General features: G+C 50.6%; 1 protein-coding gene across 1 annotated transcript; it reads left to right on the top strand.

Moving 5' to 3' along the window:
• Positions 1-4,258: 4,258 nt before the first annotated feature.
• Positions 4,259-7,623, top strand: LOC138452952 (zinc finger protein 268-like; the record flags this gene model as incomplete). Its single annotated transcript, XM_069605325.1, has 1 exon — positions 4,259-7,623. A coding segment is annotated over one exon (1,995 nt), but the record flags the coding sequence as incomplete, so codon positions are not given.
• Between the last annotated feature and the right edge of the window lie 16,373 nt (positions 7,624-23,996).

Here is a 23,996-nt window from a genome sequence, read left to right on the forward strand (position 1 = left end):
AAGTTTAAAGCTCCGGAGTCCACTCCAAAATGTCTAACATCACAGCCTTTGTCTGACTCGGTGGTGTCGGCGGCAGCAGCTAGGAAGGCCAGGGTCCAGCAAAAATGTTCAACGCCACCGGAAAGCGAGGCTAGGAGGCAGGACGCATTTGGAAAGAAGGTGCTCTCGGTCGGAGCGACGACAGTAAGAGCAGCCAATTCCTTAGCGATCGTGTCACGATATGATAGGGAAATGTGGCACAAATTAGCCCCTATCCTAGAACACCTGCCAGACGAACACCGAAAAGCAGCTATGTTACTGGTGCGGGACGGCGAGGAGGCCTCGAACCACGCTATTAATATCGCAGTGGACCTAGCAGAGTCTGGTTTCAAACAAATCAACCATGGAGTAGTGCTTCGTCGACAAGCGTGGCTCAAATGTACTACTTTCCGTCCTGAAGTACAGTACAAAGTCCTGGACATGCCATGCGAAGGGGAGCACCTGTTTGGCGAAAAGGTTGATGAAGCGCTGAAAGGGATGAAAGAAGACACGGATACTGCTAGGTCCCTCGGCGCCCTTCAAACGGGTAGAAATTTTCGCTCTTTTCGCCCTTTCAGAGGTGCTTCTGGAAACTCCCGCTTTGGAGCCTCGAGGGACCGTGGATTTAACAGGCCCTCGTACTCTTCACAAGGGTTCAGACGAGCGTCCCAGTCGGCACGTGGAAGCAGGGACTATCAAGCCTCCAGGCGGCGAGGCTCAGGTCCGTCGTCAACGAAGAACAAGCAAACCAGCAACCAATGACGGCCTTCGGAACGTCCTGGGGGGTCGAGTCTCTCATCACTTCGACCGATGGAAATGCATCACCAAAGATCGATGGGTCCTAGACACGATTCGCATGGGTCATGCGCTGCAATTCAAAGACAAGCCTCCGCGTCTTCCTCCTTTATTCTCGACACAGCCCCACCTCCAAATCCTACGACAAGAGGCGGAGCTTATGTTGCGAAAAGGGGCGGTAGAGAGAGTTCCTGTGGCACAGGAAGGCCAAGGAGTTTATTCCAGGTTCTTTGTTGTCAAAAAGCCAAACGGCAAATGGAGGCCCATTCTCGACCTGAGGGTACTCAACAAGTGGCTAAAGAGCCAAAAATTCAAAATGCTAAAACTCCAAGAGGTTATCAGATCGGTGCAACCCATGGACTATCTCTCTTCACTAGACCTTCAGGATGCTTATTTTCACATCCCAATACGCCCACGACACAGGAGATATTTAAGATTCGTCGTCGGGAGAAAGCATTTTCAGTTCAAGGTCCTCCCGTTCGGGCTCAAGTCCTCCCCCAGGACGTTCACCAAGTGCTTGGCCCCTATAGCGGCCCATTTAAGGAAGGATGGTCATCATGTCTATCCATATCTAGACGACTGGCTAATCAGAGGGTCATCCAAGGAACAAACACGAGACAGTCTACGAGCCACAATGTCCATCTTACAGGAACTGGGCTTCGCAATAAACTTCAACAAGTCCTCAGTAGAGCCTTCGAGGACCTTGGTCTTTCTAGGAGCGGAGTTTCATACGCACACAAGCCTGGTGAAACCATCCAGCGAAAGAATTCAGAAACTTCAAAACAAGGCGTCGGAATGGAGCGGCGGTACCAGAGTCTCTGTGCGCAAGTACATGTCCCTGCTAGGGACCATGTCGTCCTGCATTCCGTTAATAAACAACTGCCGTCTGTTTATGAGGCCTTGCCAGGAATTTCTAGCGGACCGTTGGGCACAGAGCAGAGGTCGCTGGTCCGACAGACTGGTCGTCGACGAACAACTAGTTCAAGCACTCGGCTGGTGGAAAGTGTCTACTCACCTAACGAGAGGGATGCCTCTACTGGAACCAGAGTTCCAAAAGACGGTGGTGACGGATGCATCGCTGAGCGGATGGGGAGCTCATCTGGATATGTTACAGGTACAAGGCCAGTGGTCTTTGCAGGAGTCCTCCCTGCATATCAACCTGCTAGAACTGAGAGCAGTGCGATGGGCTCTGAAGTCTTTTCTTCCGCAACTGAGGGACTCGGTGGTGCGTGTCATGACGGACAACACCACTACGATGTTCTACTTGAGGAAACAAGGAGGGACACGTTCCAGGTCCCTATCGACAGAGGCACAGAAAATCTGGCATTGGGCCCTTCAACACAACATACAAATCTTAGCATTTCACCTACCAGGAGTGAAAAACGTGGAAGCCGATGCCCTCAGCAGAGAAATGAACGAAGTTCACGAATGGGTGCTGAACGACCAACAACTTCAACAAGTATTCAAGGAATGGGGACACCCTTCCATAGACCTGTTTGCAACGAAGAACAACAAGAAATGCCATCAGTACGCAAGCAGATGGCCTCAGCAGGGCTCACTGGGGGATGCGTTCTCATTCCCATGGACGAACAAATTCCTGTACGCATTTCCTCCTTTTCCCCTTGTCAGGAGGACGTTGCAATGGATCCTCAGGTACCCATGTCGGGTAATTCTGGTGGCCCCATACTGGGCCAGACAAGTGTGGTTTTCAGACCTACTACACTTAGCGGCGGCGGAACCGATGAGATTCCAGAAGACCCCCGACCTTCTGTCTCGACAGGAGGGTGTCGTTTGGCATCACGACCCGGACAGCCTCAAGTTGACGGCCTGGCTCCTGACTTCGCCGAATTTGGTCGGCTAACGATTCCGGAGGACTGTCGACGTATCCTGCAAGCGGCAAGAGCACCTTCCACAAACGCCTCATACGCGTACAAATGGAAAAGGTTCTGTCAATGGTGTGAGGATCAACCAGGTTTGGCCCCGCAATCGATTAGGCCGGAACAGCTCCTTCCATACTTGCTGTTATTAGCTCAAATGGGCCTGTCGGTGTCGTCAATAAAAGTACACCTAGCAGCCATTTCCAGGTTTACTCGTCGACGGCACTCGGCACCATTGTTCAGCGACCGCCTGATTAAGCACTTCCTTAAAGGCCTCTTTCGGAGTTTCCCTCCAGAGAAGAAATTTCCACCGGAGTGGAGCCTCAATCTGATCTTAACGTCTCTTATGAAACCTCCGTTTGAGCCAATGTCATCATCGTCTCTGAAGTTTCTGTCGTGGAAATTGGCCTTCCTGGTGGCCATCACTTCAGCCCGACGTATCTCAGAAGTTCAGGCTCTAATGGTGGACCCACCATACTTACGATTTTTCAAGACCAAGGTAGTCCTAGCCACTAACCCACAGTTCATACCAAAAGCTCCTTCGGTGTTTCATAAACACTCTTCTATCGTGTTGCCTACGTTTTTTCCGGAGCCATGCTCGGGAGCGGAGCGCATGCTACACACATTGGATGTAAAAAGGGCTCTCAAGTTTTATCTTCATCGTACGCAACCGTTCAGAGAAACGAGACAGCTGTTTGTGGCCTATGGGTTGGGTGCTAGAGGAAAAGCCATTTCAAAGCAAGGACTTTCAAGATGGGTGTCATCTACCATCTCGTACTGCCATTCCAAGGCAGGGAAGCCTCTTCTACGACGGCCAAGAGCTCATTCAACTAGAGCAGCGGCATCGTCGACGGCACTGTGGGCCGGAGTCCCTCTAGGGGACATCTGCATGGCGGCTACCTGGGCGACTACACACACCTTTACCCGCCATTACTGCCTGTCGCAGCAACATGCCGAAGACACCCGGATGGGACAGGCGGTGCTTCGACACCTATTCCAGTAAGGTAAGCCCCGGCTGCGGGGTGGCATCCTGTGGAATTTATGACTGTATGTGGTCCGTTTTTTCCCTATGTAAACTATTACTGATGTATACATAATCTTAGGGAACGGCCTTTTGCGAAGAATGTATAGGGGTTTGCATGCACACCTCCTCTTGGGGGTAGTACTGCTATGTAATCTATTCAAAGCATGTGAATCCATGAAAGATCCAATGCTGGAGAAGGGAATAGTTTCTTACCTGTAACTCCATTTCTCCAGCATTGGTATCTTTCATGGATTCACATGCGCCCACCTGCCTCCCCTGATCATGCAAACCGGTTCCCCCACTACTTTGGGGGCCGAAATCTGAGGGAGCGCGGGGGCGGGGCCTGTATTTATATCATGACGTCCTGACGGCACGGGCACGCATGATACAAAACGAGGTGGATAGGACGCATAAGCGTCGAAAAAGTTTTCCTACGGGAAAGGGTCTATATAATGTACCGGGGATTCCCAGCCTGACGACGGGGAATATTCAAAGCATGTGAATCCATGAAAGATACCAATGCTGGAGAAATGGAGTTACAGGTAAGAAACTATTCCCTTATCAGTGCAGTCAGTGTCAGAAAAGCTTCAGTGTGAAAAGCAAGTTAACTGCCCATGAGAGAAGCCACACAGGAGCCAAACCTTATCAGTGCTCTGAATGTCAGAAATGTTTCAGTAAGAAAAGCCACCTAACTACCCATGAGAGAAGCCACACAGGAGCCAAACCTTACCAGTGCTCTGAATGTCAGAAATGCTACAGTCAGAAAAGCAACCTAACTATCCATGAGAGAAACCACACAGGAGCCAAACCTTATCAGTGCTCTGAATGTCAGAAATGCTTCAGTGTGAAAAGCAGCCTAGCCATCCATGAGAGAAGCCACACCGGAGCCAAACCTTATCGGTGCTCAGAATGTCGGAAATGCTTCAGTGTGAAAAGCAGCCTAACCATCCATGAGAGAAGCCACACAGGAGCCAAACCTTATCGGTGCTCAGAATGTCGGAAATGCTTCAGTGTGAAAAGCAGCCTAACCATCCATGAGAGAAGCCACACAGGAGCCAAACCTTATCGGTGCTCAGAATGTCAGAAATGCTTCAGTGTGAAAAGCCGCCTAACCACCCATGAGAGAAGCCACACAGAAGCCAAACCTTATCGGTGTTCTGAATGTCAGAAAGGCTTCAGTGAGAAAAGCAAGCTAACTATACATGAGAGAAGCCACACAGGAGCCAAACCTTATCAGTGCTCTGAATGTCAGAAATGCTTCAGTCAGAAATGCAACTTAACTACCCATAAGAGAAGCCACACAGGAGCCAAACCTTATCAGTGCTCAGAATGTCGGAAATGCTTCAGTGTGAAAAGCAGCCTAACCATCCATGAGAGAAGCCACACAGGAGCCAAACCTTATCGGTGCTCTGAATGTCAGAAATGCTTCAGTGTGAAAAGCAGCCTAACCACCCATGAGAGAAGCCACACAGGAGCCAAACCTTATCGGTGCTCTGAATGTCAGAAATGCTTCAGTGAGAAAAGTAAGCTAACTTCCCATGAGAGAAGCCACACAGGAGCCAAACCTTATCGGTGCTCTGAATGTCAGAAATGCTTCAGTGTGAAAAGCAGCCTAACCACCCATGAGAGAAGCCACACAGGAGCCAAACCTTATCGGTGCACTGAATGTCAGAAATGCTTCAGTGAGAAAAGCAAGCTAACTATCCATGAGAGAAGCCACACAGGAGCCAAACCTTATCGGTGCTCTGAATGTCAGAAATGCTTCAGTCAGAAAAGCAAGCTAACTATACATGAGAGAAGCCACACAGGAGCCAAACCTTATCAGTGCTCTAAATGTCAGAAATGCTTCAGTCAGAAAGGCAACCTAATTACCCATGAGATAAGCCACACAGGAGCCAAACCTTATCAATGCTCTGAATGTCAGAAATGCTTCAGTGTGAAAAGCAGCCTAACTACCCATGAGAGAAGCCACACAGGAGCCACACCTTATCGGTGCACTGAATGTCAGAAATGCTTCAGTGAGAAATCCAAGCTAACTATACATGAGAGAAGCCACACAGGAGCCAAACCTTATCAGTGCTCTGAATGTCAGAAATGCTTCAGCCAGAAAAGCAACCTAACTAAACACGAGAGAAGCCACACAGGAGCCAAACCTTATCAGTGCTCTGAATGTCAGAAAAGCTTCAGTGTGAAAAGCAGCCTAACCACCCATGAGAGAAGCCACACAGGAGCCACACCGTATCAGTGCTCTGCATGCCAGAAATGCTTCAGTGAGAAAAGTAGCCTAACTATCCATGAGAGAAGCCACACAGGAGCCAAACCTTATCAGTGCTCTGAATGTCAGAAATGCTTCAGCCAGAAAAGCAACCTAACTAAACACGAGAGAAGCCACACAGGAGCCAAACCTTATCAGTGTTCTGAATGTCAGAAATGCTTCAGCCAGAAAAGCAGCCTAACTACCCATAAGAGAAGCCACACAAGAGAAACCTCCAGTGTGAATGACAGAAAAGCTTCAGCCAATAATTCTAAACTAACTTGATACAAAAAACCCATGCATTAAAAGAACCATACTACAGCCCTGAATGTCAGAAAAAAATCTGCCCTTAATGATCTTTAATTCTCTCTGTGACAAGCTACAGAGGACAATACCCTGCAGAGAAGCCCCCTGCATGTCTGGGAAGCCCCCTGCATGTCTGGGAAGCCCCCTGCATGTCTGGGAAGCCCCCTGCATGTCTGAGAAGAATCATGTGCATCCAAACAGGAGTAAAACCTTCAGTGCTTGGAATATCAGGAAAGCTTGAGTCAGAAAGGCAACCAAAATCGAGATGAGAGAAAACACACAAAGGACACAACGCTGGTCAGTTCACTGCATGTCTGAAATGCTTTAGTTACAAAATCAGTTTAAGCCACATGAGAAATCCCTTTGTGTGCAATGGATGTCAGAAAATATGATACAAGTCTAATTCAGAGGCCTGCAACCTTTTGGATTTTATTTATTATGCACCAAAAACCATACAGGTAATAGGGGGTGCTAAAAAGATTCAAGACTGCACATTACGCACAAGACAACCTATGATAACAGACCAGCAATTTAGTTAATTCACACAAGTGTTTTGGATCTCCAGATGTTTTGGAGTACACCATCCATCAGCTCTATTGAGCATAGTCGGTGGTGAGAGTTTATGGGAGTTGCTGTTCAAAACACCTAGAACACTGCAGGTTGCAGGTCGCTGGTCTAATTCAACATGAAAGAGCCCACATGGGAGAAAACGGTTTGACTTCCAGGCCAGACAAGTGTCTGTCATCAATTCACTTTTACACAACATCACAGAAACCACACAGAAACAATCCTGAATTTCAGAAATGCTACATTGAGAAAAGTTTATTTGCTTTGCATGAGAGACTACGTGTGATATTCAAGACAGAAGAGTGCACGAGGAGAGAGGAGATGATGAAATATCAGGAAAGGCTCACAAACTGCAATCAGAATGCAGACGTTGGTTTAGGACAGAAAGAAGATGGACATCCGGTTCCTCCCTGATAGCGCAGCAGTTGAATGCTAATTAATCATTAACATCAAAATGATGATCCTGCTCTTCCCTAAGTAAGCAGAATACGAAGCAACTCCCCCATGCAGTCCATCCTGCGGAACATTCAGACACTGATTCCTTTGAGCAGTAACCATGACTACGAAGCAACCCCCCACCCCATGCAGTCCATCCTGTGGATCGTTCAAACACTAATGCTTTTGAGCAATAACCATGACTACGAAGCATACCATCCCATGCAGTCCATCCTCTAGAACCTTCAGACACTGATGCCTTTGAGCAGTAATCGTGTATCTTCAATGCTATCTAAGATGAAATTTCCTCAAGGAAAGCTTATGAATAAAGGGTGCATATAATTAAATCAACCTTAGTGTAGAGCAGCACTGCGCAACCCGAGGCTCTCCCGATTTGGTCTCATGATCACAGCCATTGATTAGGCTAGCTAAGGCTGATGGAGTTTTAGTCCAAAATATCTGTACTGCCAAAGGTTCCAGAACTGGTCTAGAGGTTAAAACCAGCGAAATACTTAACGGAAAGAAGACTGTGGGTTCATTCCACCAGACCTCCTCCGACTGCCACCTGAAAATCAGCCCGTGATGTGACATTGTTCCGCAGATATCACTAACTCAGGGGGATCGGGAGTCGATGCTGCCCCAATCCGCCTTCCACATCTGGCGGGGACCGCCTTCTGCCCCAGGAGTCACCACGGCTGCGGGGCCTGCTGGAGGGAAGGGCGAGTGGCTGCTGGCCTGCGTTCGCCCTGTGCTGTTTGAGAGTCGGCGGGCACCCATTGCAGGGGGCGGCTAGTGCGTTGCCTTTGGCGCACCATCTCCTATGGCTGCTGCCCCCCCTCGGCCCACTGCCCGCCTGGCGGACCTGCGTGGCTGAGACCTTGGCTAAGCCCGAACCGCTGGTTACCCCCGGTGGCCTTGGGGATGATGTCCCCCCTTCTATGGCTGGGTGAGTGAGCCCCTCTACTGCTGCTTGCCTCCCCCGAGGTGTGGACCGTGCCCGCTCCTACCAAGACCAACAAGGAGTGCGGGAGTATCGCCCGCCCAACACGAGAAAGGTGCCGTCTCCTCAAGCAGGAGGTGAGTCCGACGTCCGGAGTGTGCTGCAGCTAGTGGTGGCACGATGTTCCCTCTACTACTCGACTGATACTTGGGGCGACCAGTGTGTTCCCTCGCCGGTGCCCACTATTCTACTTCCACGGACCTCGCCCCCCATACCGGACCTGCCGTCGCATACACGTGGCGTTCTATTCCTGTCTCTCCGTTCGGCGCCACGTTTCTTTAATCTTCACTCTACCACCTGCAGCGCGGCTCCTCCTCGAAGCCTGTCCCTTTTGGCTGTAAACTGGCGCGGCATGCTCCCCATGCTTAATGGATGCCCGAATTCCTGGGAGAGGGAGATCCCTACTTTCCCTATAAATACGTGAGAAGTCAGTCCAGTCGGACACAGTGGAGCTCAGCTGCAATTACCAACACTTCAACTCAGCTACTATCACCAATGATATTTTTTAGCTGACCCTGATCCCTCAGTGACAAACGCATACCTTGGTTTTGTATTAGATAATTTATAGCCTGCCTACATACAGTGGTTCTTTTTTTTTCCCAGTGCACCTAGATCCGGGCATAGAGGAGAGTTCCAGTGCAGTGCTCAACACGTATTACTTCTATGTCCCGTCCCCTTTCCTTCATGCTTATGGGACATCTCTCCGTCTTGTGGGACAGGACCGGAGCAGTTTGTAAAAAGCATCCACATTTTTTTCAAAAATGTGTCCCTCCTCTTTCCTGTGCGGGGCCCGGCATGCGGCATAACCCCGCCCACCTTAGCTCCGCCCCGCGCACGCCCATCAGTCCTTTTCTCCGCACGATCGGGGCCGGACGCACTTGCATCCTCGAAGATTTTCTTCCCTTTTTTTCCCTCTCTGGCTCTCGCTAGCGTTCGTTTACTGTTCATCGTGTCACCGTCGCTTCGCGAGGGCGGTCCCCATCCTCTTTGTTTAGAGTGTTTGGGTCTGGAACACCGTTGGGACTCCTGTTTTTACTGCTCCCTTTCGGTCCGGGCACTTAAACGTCGGTTGGAGCGGTGGGAGGAGGTGTTCGGACGGACTCCTCTTTCGCATTTTCAGGTGTTCATCGACGAGAAGAAAAAACGCCTGGTAAATTCTTTAATTTTCAGAGCACCCCGGCCGGGGGATACCTTCCCGGGTTCCTCTCGAGCCGGGAGGGGCGCTGATCGCTCTGTTACCGGGGTTCGCCCTGAGGTGCTTGTCGGGCCTAATAATTCTACCAGAGTTTTCTCAGAGGGTCTCCGTAAGGGGCCTGTGAACACCTGAGTACGCTCCGAGGCCCCTCCTGTGGGGGCAGTTTGTAGACCCAGTTCTACTGAGTCGTGGGGTACCGGAGCTTGCTCTGAGGCCGCTCTTTCGGCTTCCCTCAAAAACAAAACCGGGGTACGCCTGAGGTCTTGGCTGGGCTTGAGGTTATCGGACAGATGTTCGAGGCCCGTGCCGATAAGGCTTCTACCGGGCCTAGGTCTGAGGTCCCTCGTACAGAGGCTAAGGATACCAACAGTTCTGAGGGGCCGGGCAAGGCCCTGTCGGTGACAGCGCACCGTTCCCGCTCTTGTGGTGACACCAGATCTGTTGAGGGGGCAAAGAAGAAAGTTTCTTCTTTTGCCGGCAGTGCCGAGGCTCTTCCTTCGAAGGCTCAGTTGGCGGTTGGTATGTCGCAGAAACATTCCAGGCCTCATAGTACCGGCTCTGCCGAGGTTCCTTACGTTAAGGCTAAAATTAAGACCCCTGACCCATAGACGGGGACCCCTGCCTCACTTCTTCACGTGCCGCAGTTCCCCTCAGATGAGGACAAAATGGCGGCCGTTCCCGCCACGACCACGGTGGCCATTTTAGGTACTACCCCTACAACTACGCCATCGGCCCCTGGTGTAGGGTTCGGTCCTTCGGGTGAACCTAAGGTCTCTTGTGCGCATCCTTTACGGCCGGTTTATGATTAGAACGCCCGGAGGCCTCTTCCGCACAATGTTTCGTTGCCCGCGGGGGCGGCTCCCTTGATTTATGTCGATACGTCGGCGGAGGGGTCGGTGTGGCACCCTTCCCCGTTGCGTCCCTGGATTTGTCCACCTCATGAGAGGCCTCCTCAGGTTCCGAAACAATCTCCTGAGGATGCCTTTTTCGGTAAATTTCAAGCGCTTATGCGCACCGACCCCATGAGGGAATATTTCAAAGGGCTTTTCAAGGAGATCTGTCCACCCGCGCCTCCGGCTCCACCCATTCTGACGGTGGTTCCGCCGGCACCTCCCTTGCCTGTGGTGCCTCGCCCTGCGCTTCCGCCTGTGCCACCATTGTCCCCAGTGGACAAGGCAGTGCCTGACACGGCTCAGCAGGATCCTGACCTGTCAGATGACCCTCAAGGTGATCAGGACAACGAGGACCTGCACTGCTCTACCAGAGCTTTCCATGAGCGGGTACTGGACATGAGCTTCTTAGATATTCCGGTGCCCGAGGCACCTGCTCCGCAGGAGGGCGTGCTTTCTGGGGCATTCACTTTGTCTCCTTTGGAGCGTACCAGCCTGTTCTTGCAGAAGGACGTTCTGGCCGAGGTCTGAAGAGTTTGGGAAAAGCCACACTCGGGACTTTTTGTCAATAAGAAGATTGACGCGAGGTACAGGCTACATTCCTCGGAAGAAGTGGCCTTGTCGTCTTGTCCGCCCCCTCCTCCACAGTGGTGGCTGCGGCCACGTTGCAATCCAGACCTGCAGCATCCTCCTTCGCGACGGCTACTCAGGTCTTGGGAAAGGAGGACAAGCTCCTGGACTCCCTAGGGAGGAAAATCTTTGCCAATTCGGCCTTGCAGCTCAGGCAGGCCAATGCAGAATTGATTTTGGCGGGAGCTAACATGCGGATGTGGAGAGGTCTGTCGGAGTTTGAGGAGCACATTCTGGTCGAGAAGCTGGAGGATTTCAGAGGAGGCCTTTCCGATGCCAGGGTCTTGGCCCAGGATCTCCTGGAGGCTGCTGCTCACCACGTAGACACCTCTGCTCGGGGTCTGATGCTTGGGGTTGATACCTCGCGCCAAGCGTGGCTACATGCCACTAAGTTCTCGAAGGAGGTGCAAGACAAGGTTCTGGACCTTCCATTTGATGGTAAGGAGCTTTTTCACTCTTCTACTGATGTAGAGCTTACCAAAACCAAAGACAGCACTCCCTTCAAGGCTCAAAGGCTGTTGTCGCAAGGTCGACCTTCCTCTGGTTTTAGGGGCTTTCTCGACCGCAAAAGTCGCATAGTGGATACTCCTGCAGGGAATAACCGCCGTAGACAACAGCGAACGCAGTATTTCTCCCGCTCCTCAGCCTCCTCATCAGGTTCTGGTGGCACCGCCACCGATAAACCTGCCAAATGAGGGTTTTCCGCGCTCGCACGAGACCCCGGTGGGAGGACGCATTGCGTCTCATTGGGAGGTATGACAAGCTATCACAGAAGACAGATGGGTCTTGTCAGTCGCTCGAGCGGGCTTCCGCTTACCTTAACCCCTACCCCACCCCGCAACCCTCCTTTTCAGCTGTCGGGCTCACCCTCCCTCAAGGCCGAGGTTCAGAAACTTCTGCTCCTCAGAGCTGTGGAACCTGTTCCCCTTGGGCAGCGAAGGGAGGGATTTTACTCCCGGCTGTTTATGGAGCCCAAACCCAACCAGGCTGGCCTGCACACTATCCTAGACCTTTCCCAGTTCAATCTTTCCCTACCCCAAGAGAAATTCAAGATGATCACGCCCGGCCAGATTCGCTCCTCGTTGCAGGCGGGCGATTGGCTCAGCGTGGTGGATCTTCAGGATGCGTACATGCATATCCTGATTTGGAACCCACACAGGAGATACCTCCGTTTCTCTTTGGGAGAGGAGCACTTCCAGTTTCGGGTGCTTCCTTTTGGCCTCAGTTCGGTGCCGCGTGTCTTCACGAAGATGATGTCGGTGATTGCGGCCTATCTTTGTCTCCAGGGTATCCATTTGTATCCCTATTTGGACTGGCTCCTACGCAGCCCTTGTCCCTTGGCAGCAGCGGGCAACCTCCAGTCTCTCCTTCAGCTCCTGTTCCATCTTGGGCTGTCGGTGAACTGGCGGAAATCCTCCATGACGGTCTCACAGGACCTGACTTTCCTGGGTTTTCGTTGGAACACGATAGACTGCCAAGTGCATCTGACCGGGCACAGAATGGCGGATCTGTTGGCCACATGTCAGATGTTTACACAGTCGGAGAGCATGTCGGCCTGGTGGTTCCAGAGGCTTCTGGGCCTCATGGCCTCATGTGTACTGGCTCTTTCTCTTGCTCGTCTCAAAATGAGACGGACCCAAATGGCTCTTCGGAGTTCCTGGCATCAGGCTGTGGACCCGGATTCCAAACGGATAAAGATTCCGGATTCCATGAGAGTGGACCTGAACTGGTGGTCATCTCTCAGCAACCTGTCAGTGGGCGTGGGGTTCCAGGACCCAGCCGGCATGGTGACGATCACGACAGACTCCTCCCTTTTCGGGTGGGGGGCGACGTTAGATCTTCTTCAGGTCTCGGACATCTGGTCACCTCAGGACTAGCTCCTGCACATAAATCAATTGGAGCTTCTGGCGATTTTTCTGGCGCTCAAGGCGTTCAGACCTCTCATTGTCAACAAGGTGGTCCACATAAGAACAGACAATGCGGTGTCAATGTACTACAAAAACAAGCAAGGGGGAACGAAGTCTCCCACTCTCGTGGATCTATCCATCCAGATTTGGGAGTGGCCCATGCTTCATGGGGTCTGGCTGCTTGCAGTACACATCCCGGGCCGGCTGAATGTCACCGCGGATGCCCTCAGCCGGCGGATAGTGGTCAGCTATGAGTGGGAGTTGAAGGCAGAGATCCTCTCATGGTTTTTCTCGCGTTGGGGCACACCAGAGGTAGACCTCTTCGCCACGGCGGTAAACAAGAAGCTTCCTCAGTACGCCTCCAGAGGGGGGCTGGGAGCCTCCTCTCTGGGGGACGCACTCGAGATTCCATGGCACAACATGAGAGCTTACGCCTTCCCGCCTCTTCCTCTGGTTCATCGAGCAATTTGGAAGTTGAAGAGCTCTGTCAACTGTTCTCTTCTACTGATAGCTCTGTGGTGGCTGGCCAGGTTTTGGTTCTCAGAACTTCAACACCTGTCGGTGTGTCCGCCGATCAGGTTACCAGTAACTCCTGATCTTCTTCACCAAGGGGAACAGCAGATGTGGCACGCCTCCCCACAATCGCTGAACTTGGCGGCATGGTGCCTGAGTTCACGGCTCTAGAGCATTTGGGTTTGTCTGCGGATAACATGCGCATTATCAAGGCAGCCAGGAAACCCTCGACCAGATCTCAATACAAGAGTAAATGGCTCAGGTTCTGTCATTGGTGTTTGGAGAAAGAATTGAACCCGAGGGTGGCGACGATTGACACAGTGCTGTCCTTCGTCTCCTCCCTAGCAGAGTCAGGGGTTCATGTCTTGTCCTGCAGGGCTTATCTCTCTGCGATTTCCACCTACCTCTCTACAGACCGGTGTTCTTATTCGTAAACTAATCCGGTAGGGAAGAGACATTTTGCTGGTTTGACACGCATCTACCCTCCGGTTCGTAGTCTGCACCCGCCTTGGGACCTAAATGTAGTCCTGACGGCGCTGTGCCATAAAACTTTTTAGCCAATGGCTACGGTTCACCTCAAGTATGTGTCCTAGAAAGTGTCCTTTCTGGTAGCCGTTACGTCAGCGAGGAGAGTGAGTGAGCTCCAGGCATTGTCGGTGGAGCATCCTTTCTTGGTCTTTCACAAGGACAAGGTAGTCCTTCGGACGAACCCAGCTTTCCTACCAAAGGTAGTGACCGAATTCCATCTGAAGCAGTCGATTTCCCTTCTGGTCTTTTTTCCGAACCCTGCCTCGGAGGCGGAAAGGGGTCTACACTGCCTGAATGTCCGAAGAGCTCTTAAGTTCTACCTCGACAGGACTGCCAAGCTTCGGAGCTCTTCCCAACTGTTTGTGACCTTCGGTAAACCCCAGGGCAGGCCGGCGTCTAAGGCATCCATTTCCAGATGGATTGCTGCCTGTATCACAGAATCTTTCACCGTCCAAAAGCTGAAACCTCCTAAAGGTATCCATGCACATCAGGTGCGAGGCAAAGCAGCCGCGGTTGCTTTTCAGAAGTATGTTCCCTGGGAGTCCATCGCTAGAGCGGCTACTTGGGCCTCCCCATCTGCTTTCTGTAAGCATTACTGCCTCGATATGAGCTCCAGAGCTGACGCTCAGTTCGGCCAGGCTGTGCTGAATAACCTGTTTCAGTAAGGGGTATTTCCATCCACCCATAGTTCTTGTAAGGATTACTTGGGAATCTCCCATAAGTATGGAGGAAAGGGGACGGGACGTAGGAGTATTACCATGTAATTCACCGTAGTGACCACCTTACTCCTAGTCCATAGTCCCCTTTCCTCCATACGCCCGCCCGCCGTCCCCTCTAATAAGATTCCTCTGTTATTGCTAATGGGTCTTGACCCTGCGATAGAAAAGGACTGATGGGCGATGCGCGGGGCGGAGCCAATGTGGGCGGAGTTACGGCCGCGTGCCGGGCCCCACGCAGGAAAGAGAGGAGGGACACATTTTTTAAATAAGTGCTCCGGTCCCGTCCCGCAGGACGGAGAGATGTCCCATAAGTATGGAGGAAAGGGGACTATGGACTAGGAGTAAGGTGTTCCCTACGGTGAGTAACCTGGTAAATCTTCCACTCTGCTACTTTAAGCCTCCCAGCGGCGGTGGTAGCCACATCATCAGCTCAGCTCTCCCCTGTTGCTGGATATATAGTGCTGCAAAGCTAGCCCGGACCCGCTGGTGAGAAGAACATGCTACCTGTACTTCAAGGCTTTAATGACTGCATGTAATCCTGTTCGTCATTTTACCGCTGCATGGGAGTTTTGCGGCCAGCCTGACTCTGTCCCTGAATATACCTATGCATCCCAAACACTGCAGCACATATCCTCCGACTGGGCCCTCCTGGTCCAAACCCGTTCATAGGATTGGCACTCAAGGCTTTTGGGCCCCCTAAAAACTTGCCAGGGGCCCACTCTGACGCATATTGCAAACCCGGACTTGGGCCAGTTCCTCGTAACCTCTAATCGATTCACACTCAGGCTCCGGAGTTCTTTATCAGTTTACCGCAGTCCACACGCCTAAGAACCATCCTATAACCTGTATGAGGTACATACCACGTGGCACCACCCTGGCTTTCCCAATACGGTTCGCTCACTGACCAACGGCCCTGCTGGAACCATGACCAAAGGGGCCATCAAAAAACAAAGCTCCATCAACATATTTGCCAAGACCCCATTCAAGTTGACCGAAACCACTTCTGAACCTGTGCCTACCACATCTGCACCTGCTGACTCCGCAGTGTCCCAGAAGATGATGGAATTCATGCGGGAAGGGTTTACCGCCCTCCACTCGGAGCTCAATGACATAAATTGGACCATATCGTCAATCAAAGCCCACATGGAGAAAACGGATGGCCGGGTCAAAGAGGTGGAGTCTAGGGTGGGTACTGCTGAGGATGACATAGTCGCCCTCCGAACAGAGGTTGCCACACTGTCCAGACAGGTGTCCGAGGTTGCTAAGAAGAATGAAGACCTCGAATCACGCTCAAGGCGTAACCTCCGCATCATTGGAATTCCTGAAGACAGAATCGATGACGCCATGGAGGCCTATAATGAACGCACATTACTTCAACTGCTTGACTCTCCTAGGCTGTCCCCACAGTTTGCTCTAGAGCGAGCCAACCGCACATTGATGGCGAAACCAAAACCTGGTGCACCCCCGCACCCCATCACTGCAACGGTGCTGAACTACCGGGATCGAGAAGCAAGGGCCAAAGGGCAACTCTCACTGGGGTTCACCAGGATCCACTTGTTTCCTGATTTCCCAGTCTCCGTTCAACAAGAACGCAAAACCTACAGCCAAAAAGACTGCAAGAACTGGAAGTCAAATACGCCATGCTGTACCCGGCCAAGCTTCGGATTTAACACTCAAATCAAGTGTATTTCTTCACTATTCCAGAAGAGGCTTCAAAATGTATAGATGAGCACTTCCCCGGATGAACATATCTTTCCTAGTAACTACGATTGTACTACGCTTATCTCCGGGAGGTGTACGTCTTGATCCGGGAAGCTCTTGACTATATTTGTCTGTGGAGAAGTCTTTGCTCCAACCACTAACCACAATGAGTATTTTTGTTCATTAATAGTTAGATCCTAATGTTGTACTTGAACCACCAGTCTTGATTACTACTTGCGTTAGTACCATGTCAATCCTTATTATGTCCCCAGCAAGGAAGCGAAGCCGCCCAACTGGCGCACCACCAGGCGATGATGCCAATGTTTTTGGTTTTGTTGGATGGGTGTTGGGTTTTCACCCCTCTGATTGGGGAGAGGGCTGTGGGTGGGGGCGATGGGTTGTGAAGTTATGGAAAAAGATGCTTGACATGTACAGTTGAGGAGGAGTGTGAGGTTATACTATGGAGGACGCACCTCGTTAATGGACACATCTACTGGTCTCCGGACTTGGTCCCCCGAATACTGCTACAACACCTAGTAATGCCCCTGTCTCTTACATATTCTGATGGCTGATCATAACCTGGTCTGTATGAGTTGGAATGTCGGGGGTCTCGGTAATTGCAGAAAGATGCAGAATGTACAACTGTATGTAGAGCGGCATGGGGTTAAAATCCTTTTTTTTTTTACAGGACACCTGCTCGATCTGGGGGCTGCTTGAGGTTTGCAAAGATATGGGCCCTCCCAAAGATACTACACTGATTACTCCACTCAAAATAGGGGTGTTATGATTTTGATCCATAAGAGTGTTAAGTTTCAGCACTTTGTGTCTCACATAGATCCCCTGGGACGATATGTTTTACTTTATGGCAGGTTACACAACAAAGAGGTTGTACTTCTTAATGTCTACGAGCCCAACATTGACGGCCGTGAGTTCTATTCTCACCTCACTGATCTACTTGCTGGATCTGGGGCGGGGATTTCAACACGATTTTGGACGTAAATTGGGACAGATCAGGTACGAGACCCCACCAAATATTCAGAGCTGCTTAAGTAATCCTGGAGGCTCTGTCGCAACTGGAGGTCTTGGACACATGGAGGCTGTTGCACCCCGATTCCCAAATGTATTCTTTCTATTCCTCCGTGCACGACTCATACTCCAGGATAGACAGATGGCTCATGTCCAACATACTCATTAGGAACATTACACATATGTCAATCCTCCCCAGGACACACTCAGACCATTCCCCAGTGACTATTTCCCTCAGTTGGGGTACTGATCACAATAAAATCTGTTAGTGGAGACTGAAACCACAATCCCTATCGGATGTAGCCTTCAAGGCTGACCTGGAATCCAACCTTTGACGATTATTTTGCACTGAACACCGGGTATGTCCGCAAACAGGCTCCTCTGTGGGAGTCGTTTAAGGCCTATATTCGGGGTATAGCTATTTCCAAGGAGTCCGGGATCCTCAAGGTTATTCTTAGAGACATATGGAAGAGCGAAGCAACACTTTCCTCCCTCGAGGCCCAATATGCCCAGCACCAGTCTCCAAAAGCCCTTTCCAATATCGATATCGAATTAGATAGATTTCGCACCCATGCTGAAAGGGAAACAAAGTTCATTGAAAATCCTGGACTTGCTCGGCAGTATGGAGATGGTGAGCGGCCTGGCCGTGTGTTGGCCAGGCTTCTCTGCCAGGAAACGGGATCTCCACATATCCCAGCTATAGAAAGGCCTGATGGCTCCTTGGCCCTTCTTCCACAGGAAAGTAATGCGGAATTCCAATCGTTTTACGAATCCTTACAAATGTCGTCACTGTTCCTAGGTCGGAGGTTGACACCTACTTGTACAGCCTAACCCTCTCTGTTCTTTCTGACGAAACTGGCACCTGCCTGGACACACCTATTATGGCTGAAGAATTATCGAAAGCCATTGATTCTCTCGCTTCAGGTAAAGCCCCTGGGTCCGACGGCTTCCCGATTAAATTTCATAAACAATATAGATCCTGACTGGTCCCTCAGCTCCTAGCATTATGGGAAGAATCGTGCGAGGCGGGTACGCTTCACCCCTCCCTCCGCGAAGCCATTATAACTGTCTTACTCAAACCGGGCAAACCTCCCACTCAATGCGGGTCATATCGGCCCCTTTCCCTCATCAACTGTGATGTAAGATTTATGCTAAGGTTCTGGCCCTACGGTTGACCCCTTACATGCCCCACATTATTCACCCAGACCAGTCGGATTTATCCCAGGTAGGTCCACATCCCTCCACTTGCGCTGCCTTTTTAATATCATCAGTCAAATTGACCCCAACACTGGTGGTGGTGGCAGCCCTCGACATGCAAAAGGCTTTTGATTCCGTCTCATGAAACTACCTTTGTCGGGTGCTCGAGAAATGCAACTTTGGGCCCTGCTTTCTTTCTTGGGTCAAACTGCTGTATTCGGATCCAGTAGCCAGGGTCTGTACTGAGGACAGATGCTCGTCCCCCTTTTATATAGCCAGAGGCAAGAGACAGGGCTGTCCCTTCTCTCCCCTGATTTTCGCCATAGCTATTGAACCTCTAGCAGACAGGGTATGGCAGGCACATTCTCACGGAGGCTTGAGATCGCTGGGCACATCTGATATTGTCTCCCTATACGCAGACAATTCCTTACTCTTCTTTCTCTTACCAGAACACAACCTTGCCCCGATCCTAGGAGACGTCATCCACTTTGGACTGCTATCGGGCCTCAAGGTTAACTGTTCAAAATCAACTCTTTCCACTCACTGATGCCACCCCCCGACCTCATGGGGTTTACCTGGGCACAATCGGAACTCACCTACCTCGGAGCAGTGGTTGCTCGCCAACCCGACATGGTGTATGAGACCAATTATCGGGATTATTTAACCACGCTTACCAAGAAATGTCTGGGCTGGGCCCAACTTCCACTCTCCCTGGCTGGCAAGATCGGTATCTTGAAGATTGTTGTGCTTCCCCAACTCCTTTATCGTTTCCTTAAGCTCCCCCTTGGCCCGCTAGGGAATTTTTCCAGTCTCTAAGCCGCGCGCTCAACACATTCTTATGGCACTCCGGTGCAGTTCGTCTCAAATTTAACACATTGGCTGCTCATGGAGAGTGGCGGCTTCAGAGCTCCAAACTTGGAAAAATACTGGCTGGTCGCCCAAGCACAATTTGCGTCATACTTGTTCACCATCTCGAACCCTCCCACCCCCAGCCACCCCGCTTATAAGACTCGAGTGTCATGCTGTTGGAGGACGGGATATCCGCCCCTTAGTTCTTTCTCCCCCTACCCTTAGGTGTAGCCCTCTGGACCCGGTAGGCACCACGTTCTTTGCTCTAAGCTAGAATGTGAATGCTGCCCGGCGGTTCTACCCCTCTGGAACTTCCTCTCAGGAGCCCCCTGCATCCCCCTGACCGAGACACGCCACTGGGCGGAAGCGGGATTCGAAACCAATCGAGATGTCTTTGATCAAGGTAGCTTTCTGGAATGGTCAGAGTTACCAGATGCCCTACGGCGAAAATCATCCATTTGGCTTCAATATTCAGGCCTCTGCCAATTTCTCAAGAGAAGCTATCAGAGTTTCCCCATTATGCCCCCCCCGACGACCCTATTTTAGCTGTAATCATGAATGCCACAGCCACTAGAGGGAAGGTTTCCAGATTGTACGCCTTACTACAGTCCAAAACTTCTCCTTTATTTGATAAGCTGAAACACTCTTGGGCTGGGGACCTGGAGGTTGATATAACTGATCAATGCTCGAAGGGTATGTGTGCTCGCACCCACAATGTATCATTTAACTCCTGTTTCAAACTCATTCAATTTAAAATCTTATACAGATTCCACTACACCCCAATTAGACTACATCGGATGTCGCCAGATCACTCTCCCAGGTGCCTCGGGTGTAGATCCGAAGATGCAACCTATATCCATATGATCTGGTCCTGCCCCTGCCTTACCTAATTTTGGGCTGAGACCTGCTCCACACTTTCAGCTATCCCGGACCATGAAATCACCCCATTCCCACTGAAATGTCTCTTTCATGATTTACCCGGTCTTGACCGAGAGTTTCAAAAGTTGGCGGGACTATGCATGCTACTCGCAGCACGCTGTATTCTGCTGTGTTGGCTTCGCCCCCGAGTGCCCACACATTCACTGTGGCTGGCCGCAGTGACCTGGGCCTCCGACACGGAGGAGGCGTGGGCGACTCAGCAACCTCCAACGTCCAAACCCAGAAATATCTGGTCCCCGTTTCGCTCCTACATGTCTGTCAACTGATAACAATGACAGTTCATCTGCACCTTCTTCCCCTGTCAACGTTTCCACCTGAACGATGGCCATGAATGATGTCATATATGCGTATTGAATGGTTACCGTTCTAGTACCCCCTCAATCTGATTGTCGATACTGCATACCAAGTATTAACGCCATTACTGTAATTGTTGATTTCTACTTACTGCTCGCTCTTCTATTGTTATGTCAAGCACAATAAATAGTTTTTTTTTTTTAAAACAGCAGCTGTGAAAATGTCGTAAAAGAAATCTATGAAGTGGTTTTATGAAGTGAATTTGGCCACATCAAAGCTCTAGGACGAAACTTGCAGCTGGAGTGTGAAAATAGATGAAGCATCCTCGCGCTCAGACCAATGCTGGAAAATGACAGACATTTCAGCTATAACACTCTTAAAATAACCTCCCAGGTGTTGATTGATTGACATTTGCTCAAAAAGTAGGTGAGTTAGATGACTTTTTCAGTGAGCAATCAAAAAACAGACTTGACTAATCAAGATTTTAGGTTAACTGTTTGAGATGAACAGTGAATGATGTCCTATTTAACTATACAAGGTGTAAGGTTTTCTGATGGCCTAACTCTCAAGTTACTCCTTCTTAGGATTTTCCATCTGAGGTAAGATCTATGAGAAACACTTTGTGACACAAGAAAACTTTCAAAGTACATGCAACTAAGTGTTACTTCTGTAAGGAAGGCATGCTATCAAACAGACACAAGTGATCACAGTTCAAGGGTGTTTATTGAACTTCAATGGATTGATTAAATGCATATCCAATCCTAAGTCTAAGATGGAGCAAGCTATGACCATCAAATAATCATGCATTCCTAGTAGTCTTAGCAAAATAAAAGTGCCTATACTAATAAACCTATTGCTAATCCTTTCTTCTAAATACAAATGATGTGGGAAACAATGTTATACAAAAGAAAAGTGTTCAAGAAATTATATGTCGGGATATTTGAGCCGTTGCCTCCTCTTTCCCATGTTTTCAGCACGGGACAAGGCGGCACACTCGAGCTTTGCACTTCTTCAGCACGAGGATTGGTTTCAAAACCTCAATATCAGGGCCTTCTGTGCCAAAGTCTCTTTGCCATTCAAAGTCTCTTATTACAGAGGGCCTGTTGCGACAAACATTCAAAGTTCCTTTCTTCTCAGGATTTCCTTAAGCCCAATTTCGCAGGTGATTCTTTATTCAACCAGGGTCCCCCTCCGCCAGCCTCAGACCCACCTTAATACAATATTCTCATTTGGTCTCCCTCCGCCGGGCTCGAACCATTTTATCTCATTTTCCAAACCTTCCTTTCTGATTGAAGACATTCGACTGTGCCTAGGATTTTGCTCGACCTTTTGCAGGTCCACTTCGATTCACAATTCTTTTCTCATTACAACACTTTAACTTTCACTTCTGTCACTTCTCAGCTGGGTACCGTACAGAGACCTTCGATTGAGCACCCATGTAGGGCCAGACCACTCTGTCAATGATTGTCAAGGATGGCACTCTATTAAGAGTGGCACAGGACACCCAGAAAGGGTTTGGGTGTTTGTGCCAAATAAAGTGGACAGATAAGAACACACACAGCGGAAAGGAAAGGGAACGAAGAGTAGGCAAGAGTAGCAAGGGAAAAGGTACAGAATGAATACCCTCTTGGGGTGTATGCAGATATAGGAAAAGAGTATTCCACGAACCTTGGAAATACTCTAGCCTTCTGCACAGTTTGCTATAACAGAGGCCCACGCTGTTTGCTCATGACTTGGAACAGCAGCTATGGGTGTAGAAATGTAGAAACGAGACAAGGGAAGGGGCAGAGGTTGACTGATGGGAACCAACAGCCAAGCTCTGTACAAAAGGGTCTACAAACAGTACAAGAGAAGATACTACAGACAAATCCAGGAAAGGAGGTGATAGCAAACTAGCAGAAGGAAATGAAGGGAACGTCGTGTAACAGGATAGGATAGCAGAGGACAGTAAGGAACAAGGTTGAGAGCTCAGAGGAGCAGGAAAGCAATGAGTAATCCCACAGGAGTAGGACTGTAAGGTAGAAAGCCCAGAGGAAAAGGGCTTAGGGCAGCAGAGTAAAGCAGACTGCACGGCAAGGATCCCATAAGGGCCGGGCAGTAAGGAGTGAACCCTGAGGGACAGGGCCGCTGAACGTAGAAGGTAGCAGAGGACTGTAGAGGGCTGCTAGGCCGAGAACCCAGCGGAAAAGGTAGGTAGTAGGCAGCGGAGCGTGATAAGCTGCAAAGTAGGAAGGCCCAGAGGACAAGGGCTGTAGGTAGCCAGAGTGAGGTAGGCTGCAGAGCAGGGAGCCCAGAGGACACGGGCTAAGGCAGCCGGAGTGAGGCAGGCTGCAGAGCAGGGAGCCCAGAAGACAAGGGCTGAAGGCAGCCGGAGTGAGGCAGGCTGCAGAGCAGGGAGCCCAGAGGACAAGGGCTGAGGCTGGAAAGCAGCAGAGCGTGATCAGCTGCAATGTAGAGAGCCCGCAGGGCAAGGGCGGAGGCTGGAAGGCAGCAGAGCGTGATCGGCTGCAATGTGGAGAGCCCGGCAGGGCAAGGGCGGAGGCTGGAAGGCAGCAAAGCGTGATCGGCTGCAATGTGGAGAGCCCGGCAGGGCAAGGGCGGAGGCTGGAAGGCAGCAGAGCGTGATCGGCTGCAATGTGGAGAGCCCGGCAGGGCAAGGGCGGAGGCTGGAAGGCAGCAGAGTGTGATCAGCTGCAGTGTGGAGAGCCAAGAGGAGCAGGGCTGTGAGGGAGGGAGCCTGGAAGGCTATGGCTGGAGGCAGCAGGGTGGAGCAAGCAACAAGGCAGGGTCCAAGCAGGAGTGAAGGTCAACAGCATACAAGATCCGTAGGAAGACGCGAAAGGTGGAGGAAGGACTCTCAGATGCAAGAGGCTGAGCCACTGCAGGCAGCAGCCTTTATACTGCCTAGCCCAGCACAGAGGCAGGCTAATTGGTTGCACCTGGCTAAGCACACCTGCAGGCAATCGGCCACCTCCCTTTCTGTTCCTGGGCTGGTGGAAGCAGGGCAAGTCCCTAGGGCTTCTGGGGGGTGTAGTTCCTTTGATAACCAATAGGAACAGCCATGAATCGATGCTTGTAGCCAAGTGCATTATGGTATGCGTAGTTTGTTGGCAAAAATAATAAGGCACCAAAGTCTCGCAAATGGGAAATAAAGTTCCCAAAGTAAATATAGATGGATCCAAGAGTCTGTTGTAAATAAATGATAAACAAATAGTCCATATTGAGCGTAAATGGATGCGCCCATGGCGCAGGCATGACAGTATGCCCCTCTCCAGGCTCCCTGAAGACCGATCTATAGGAAGAATGTCTGTCACACCGTACAAGAGTCTTAA

Source organism: Ambystoma mexicanum, chromosome 4p (genome assembly GCF_040938575.1).
Source record: "Ambystoma mexicanum isolate Mex_15411 chromosome 4p, UKY_AmexF1_1, whole genome shotgun sequence".
NCBI lineage: Eukaryota > Metazoa > Chordata > Amphibia > Caudata > Ambystomatidae > Ambystoma > Ambystoma mexicanum.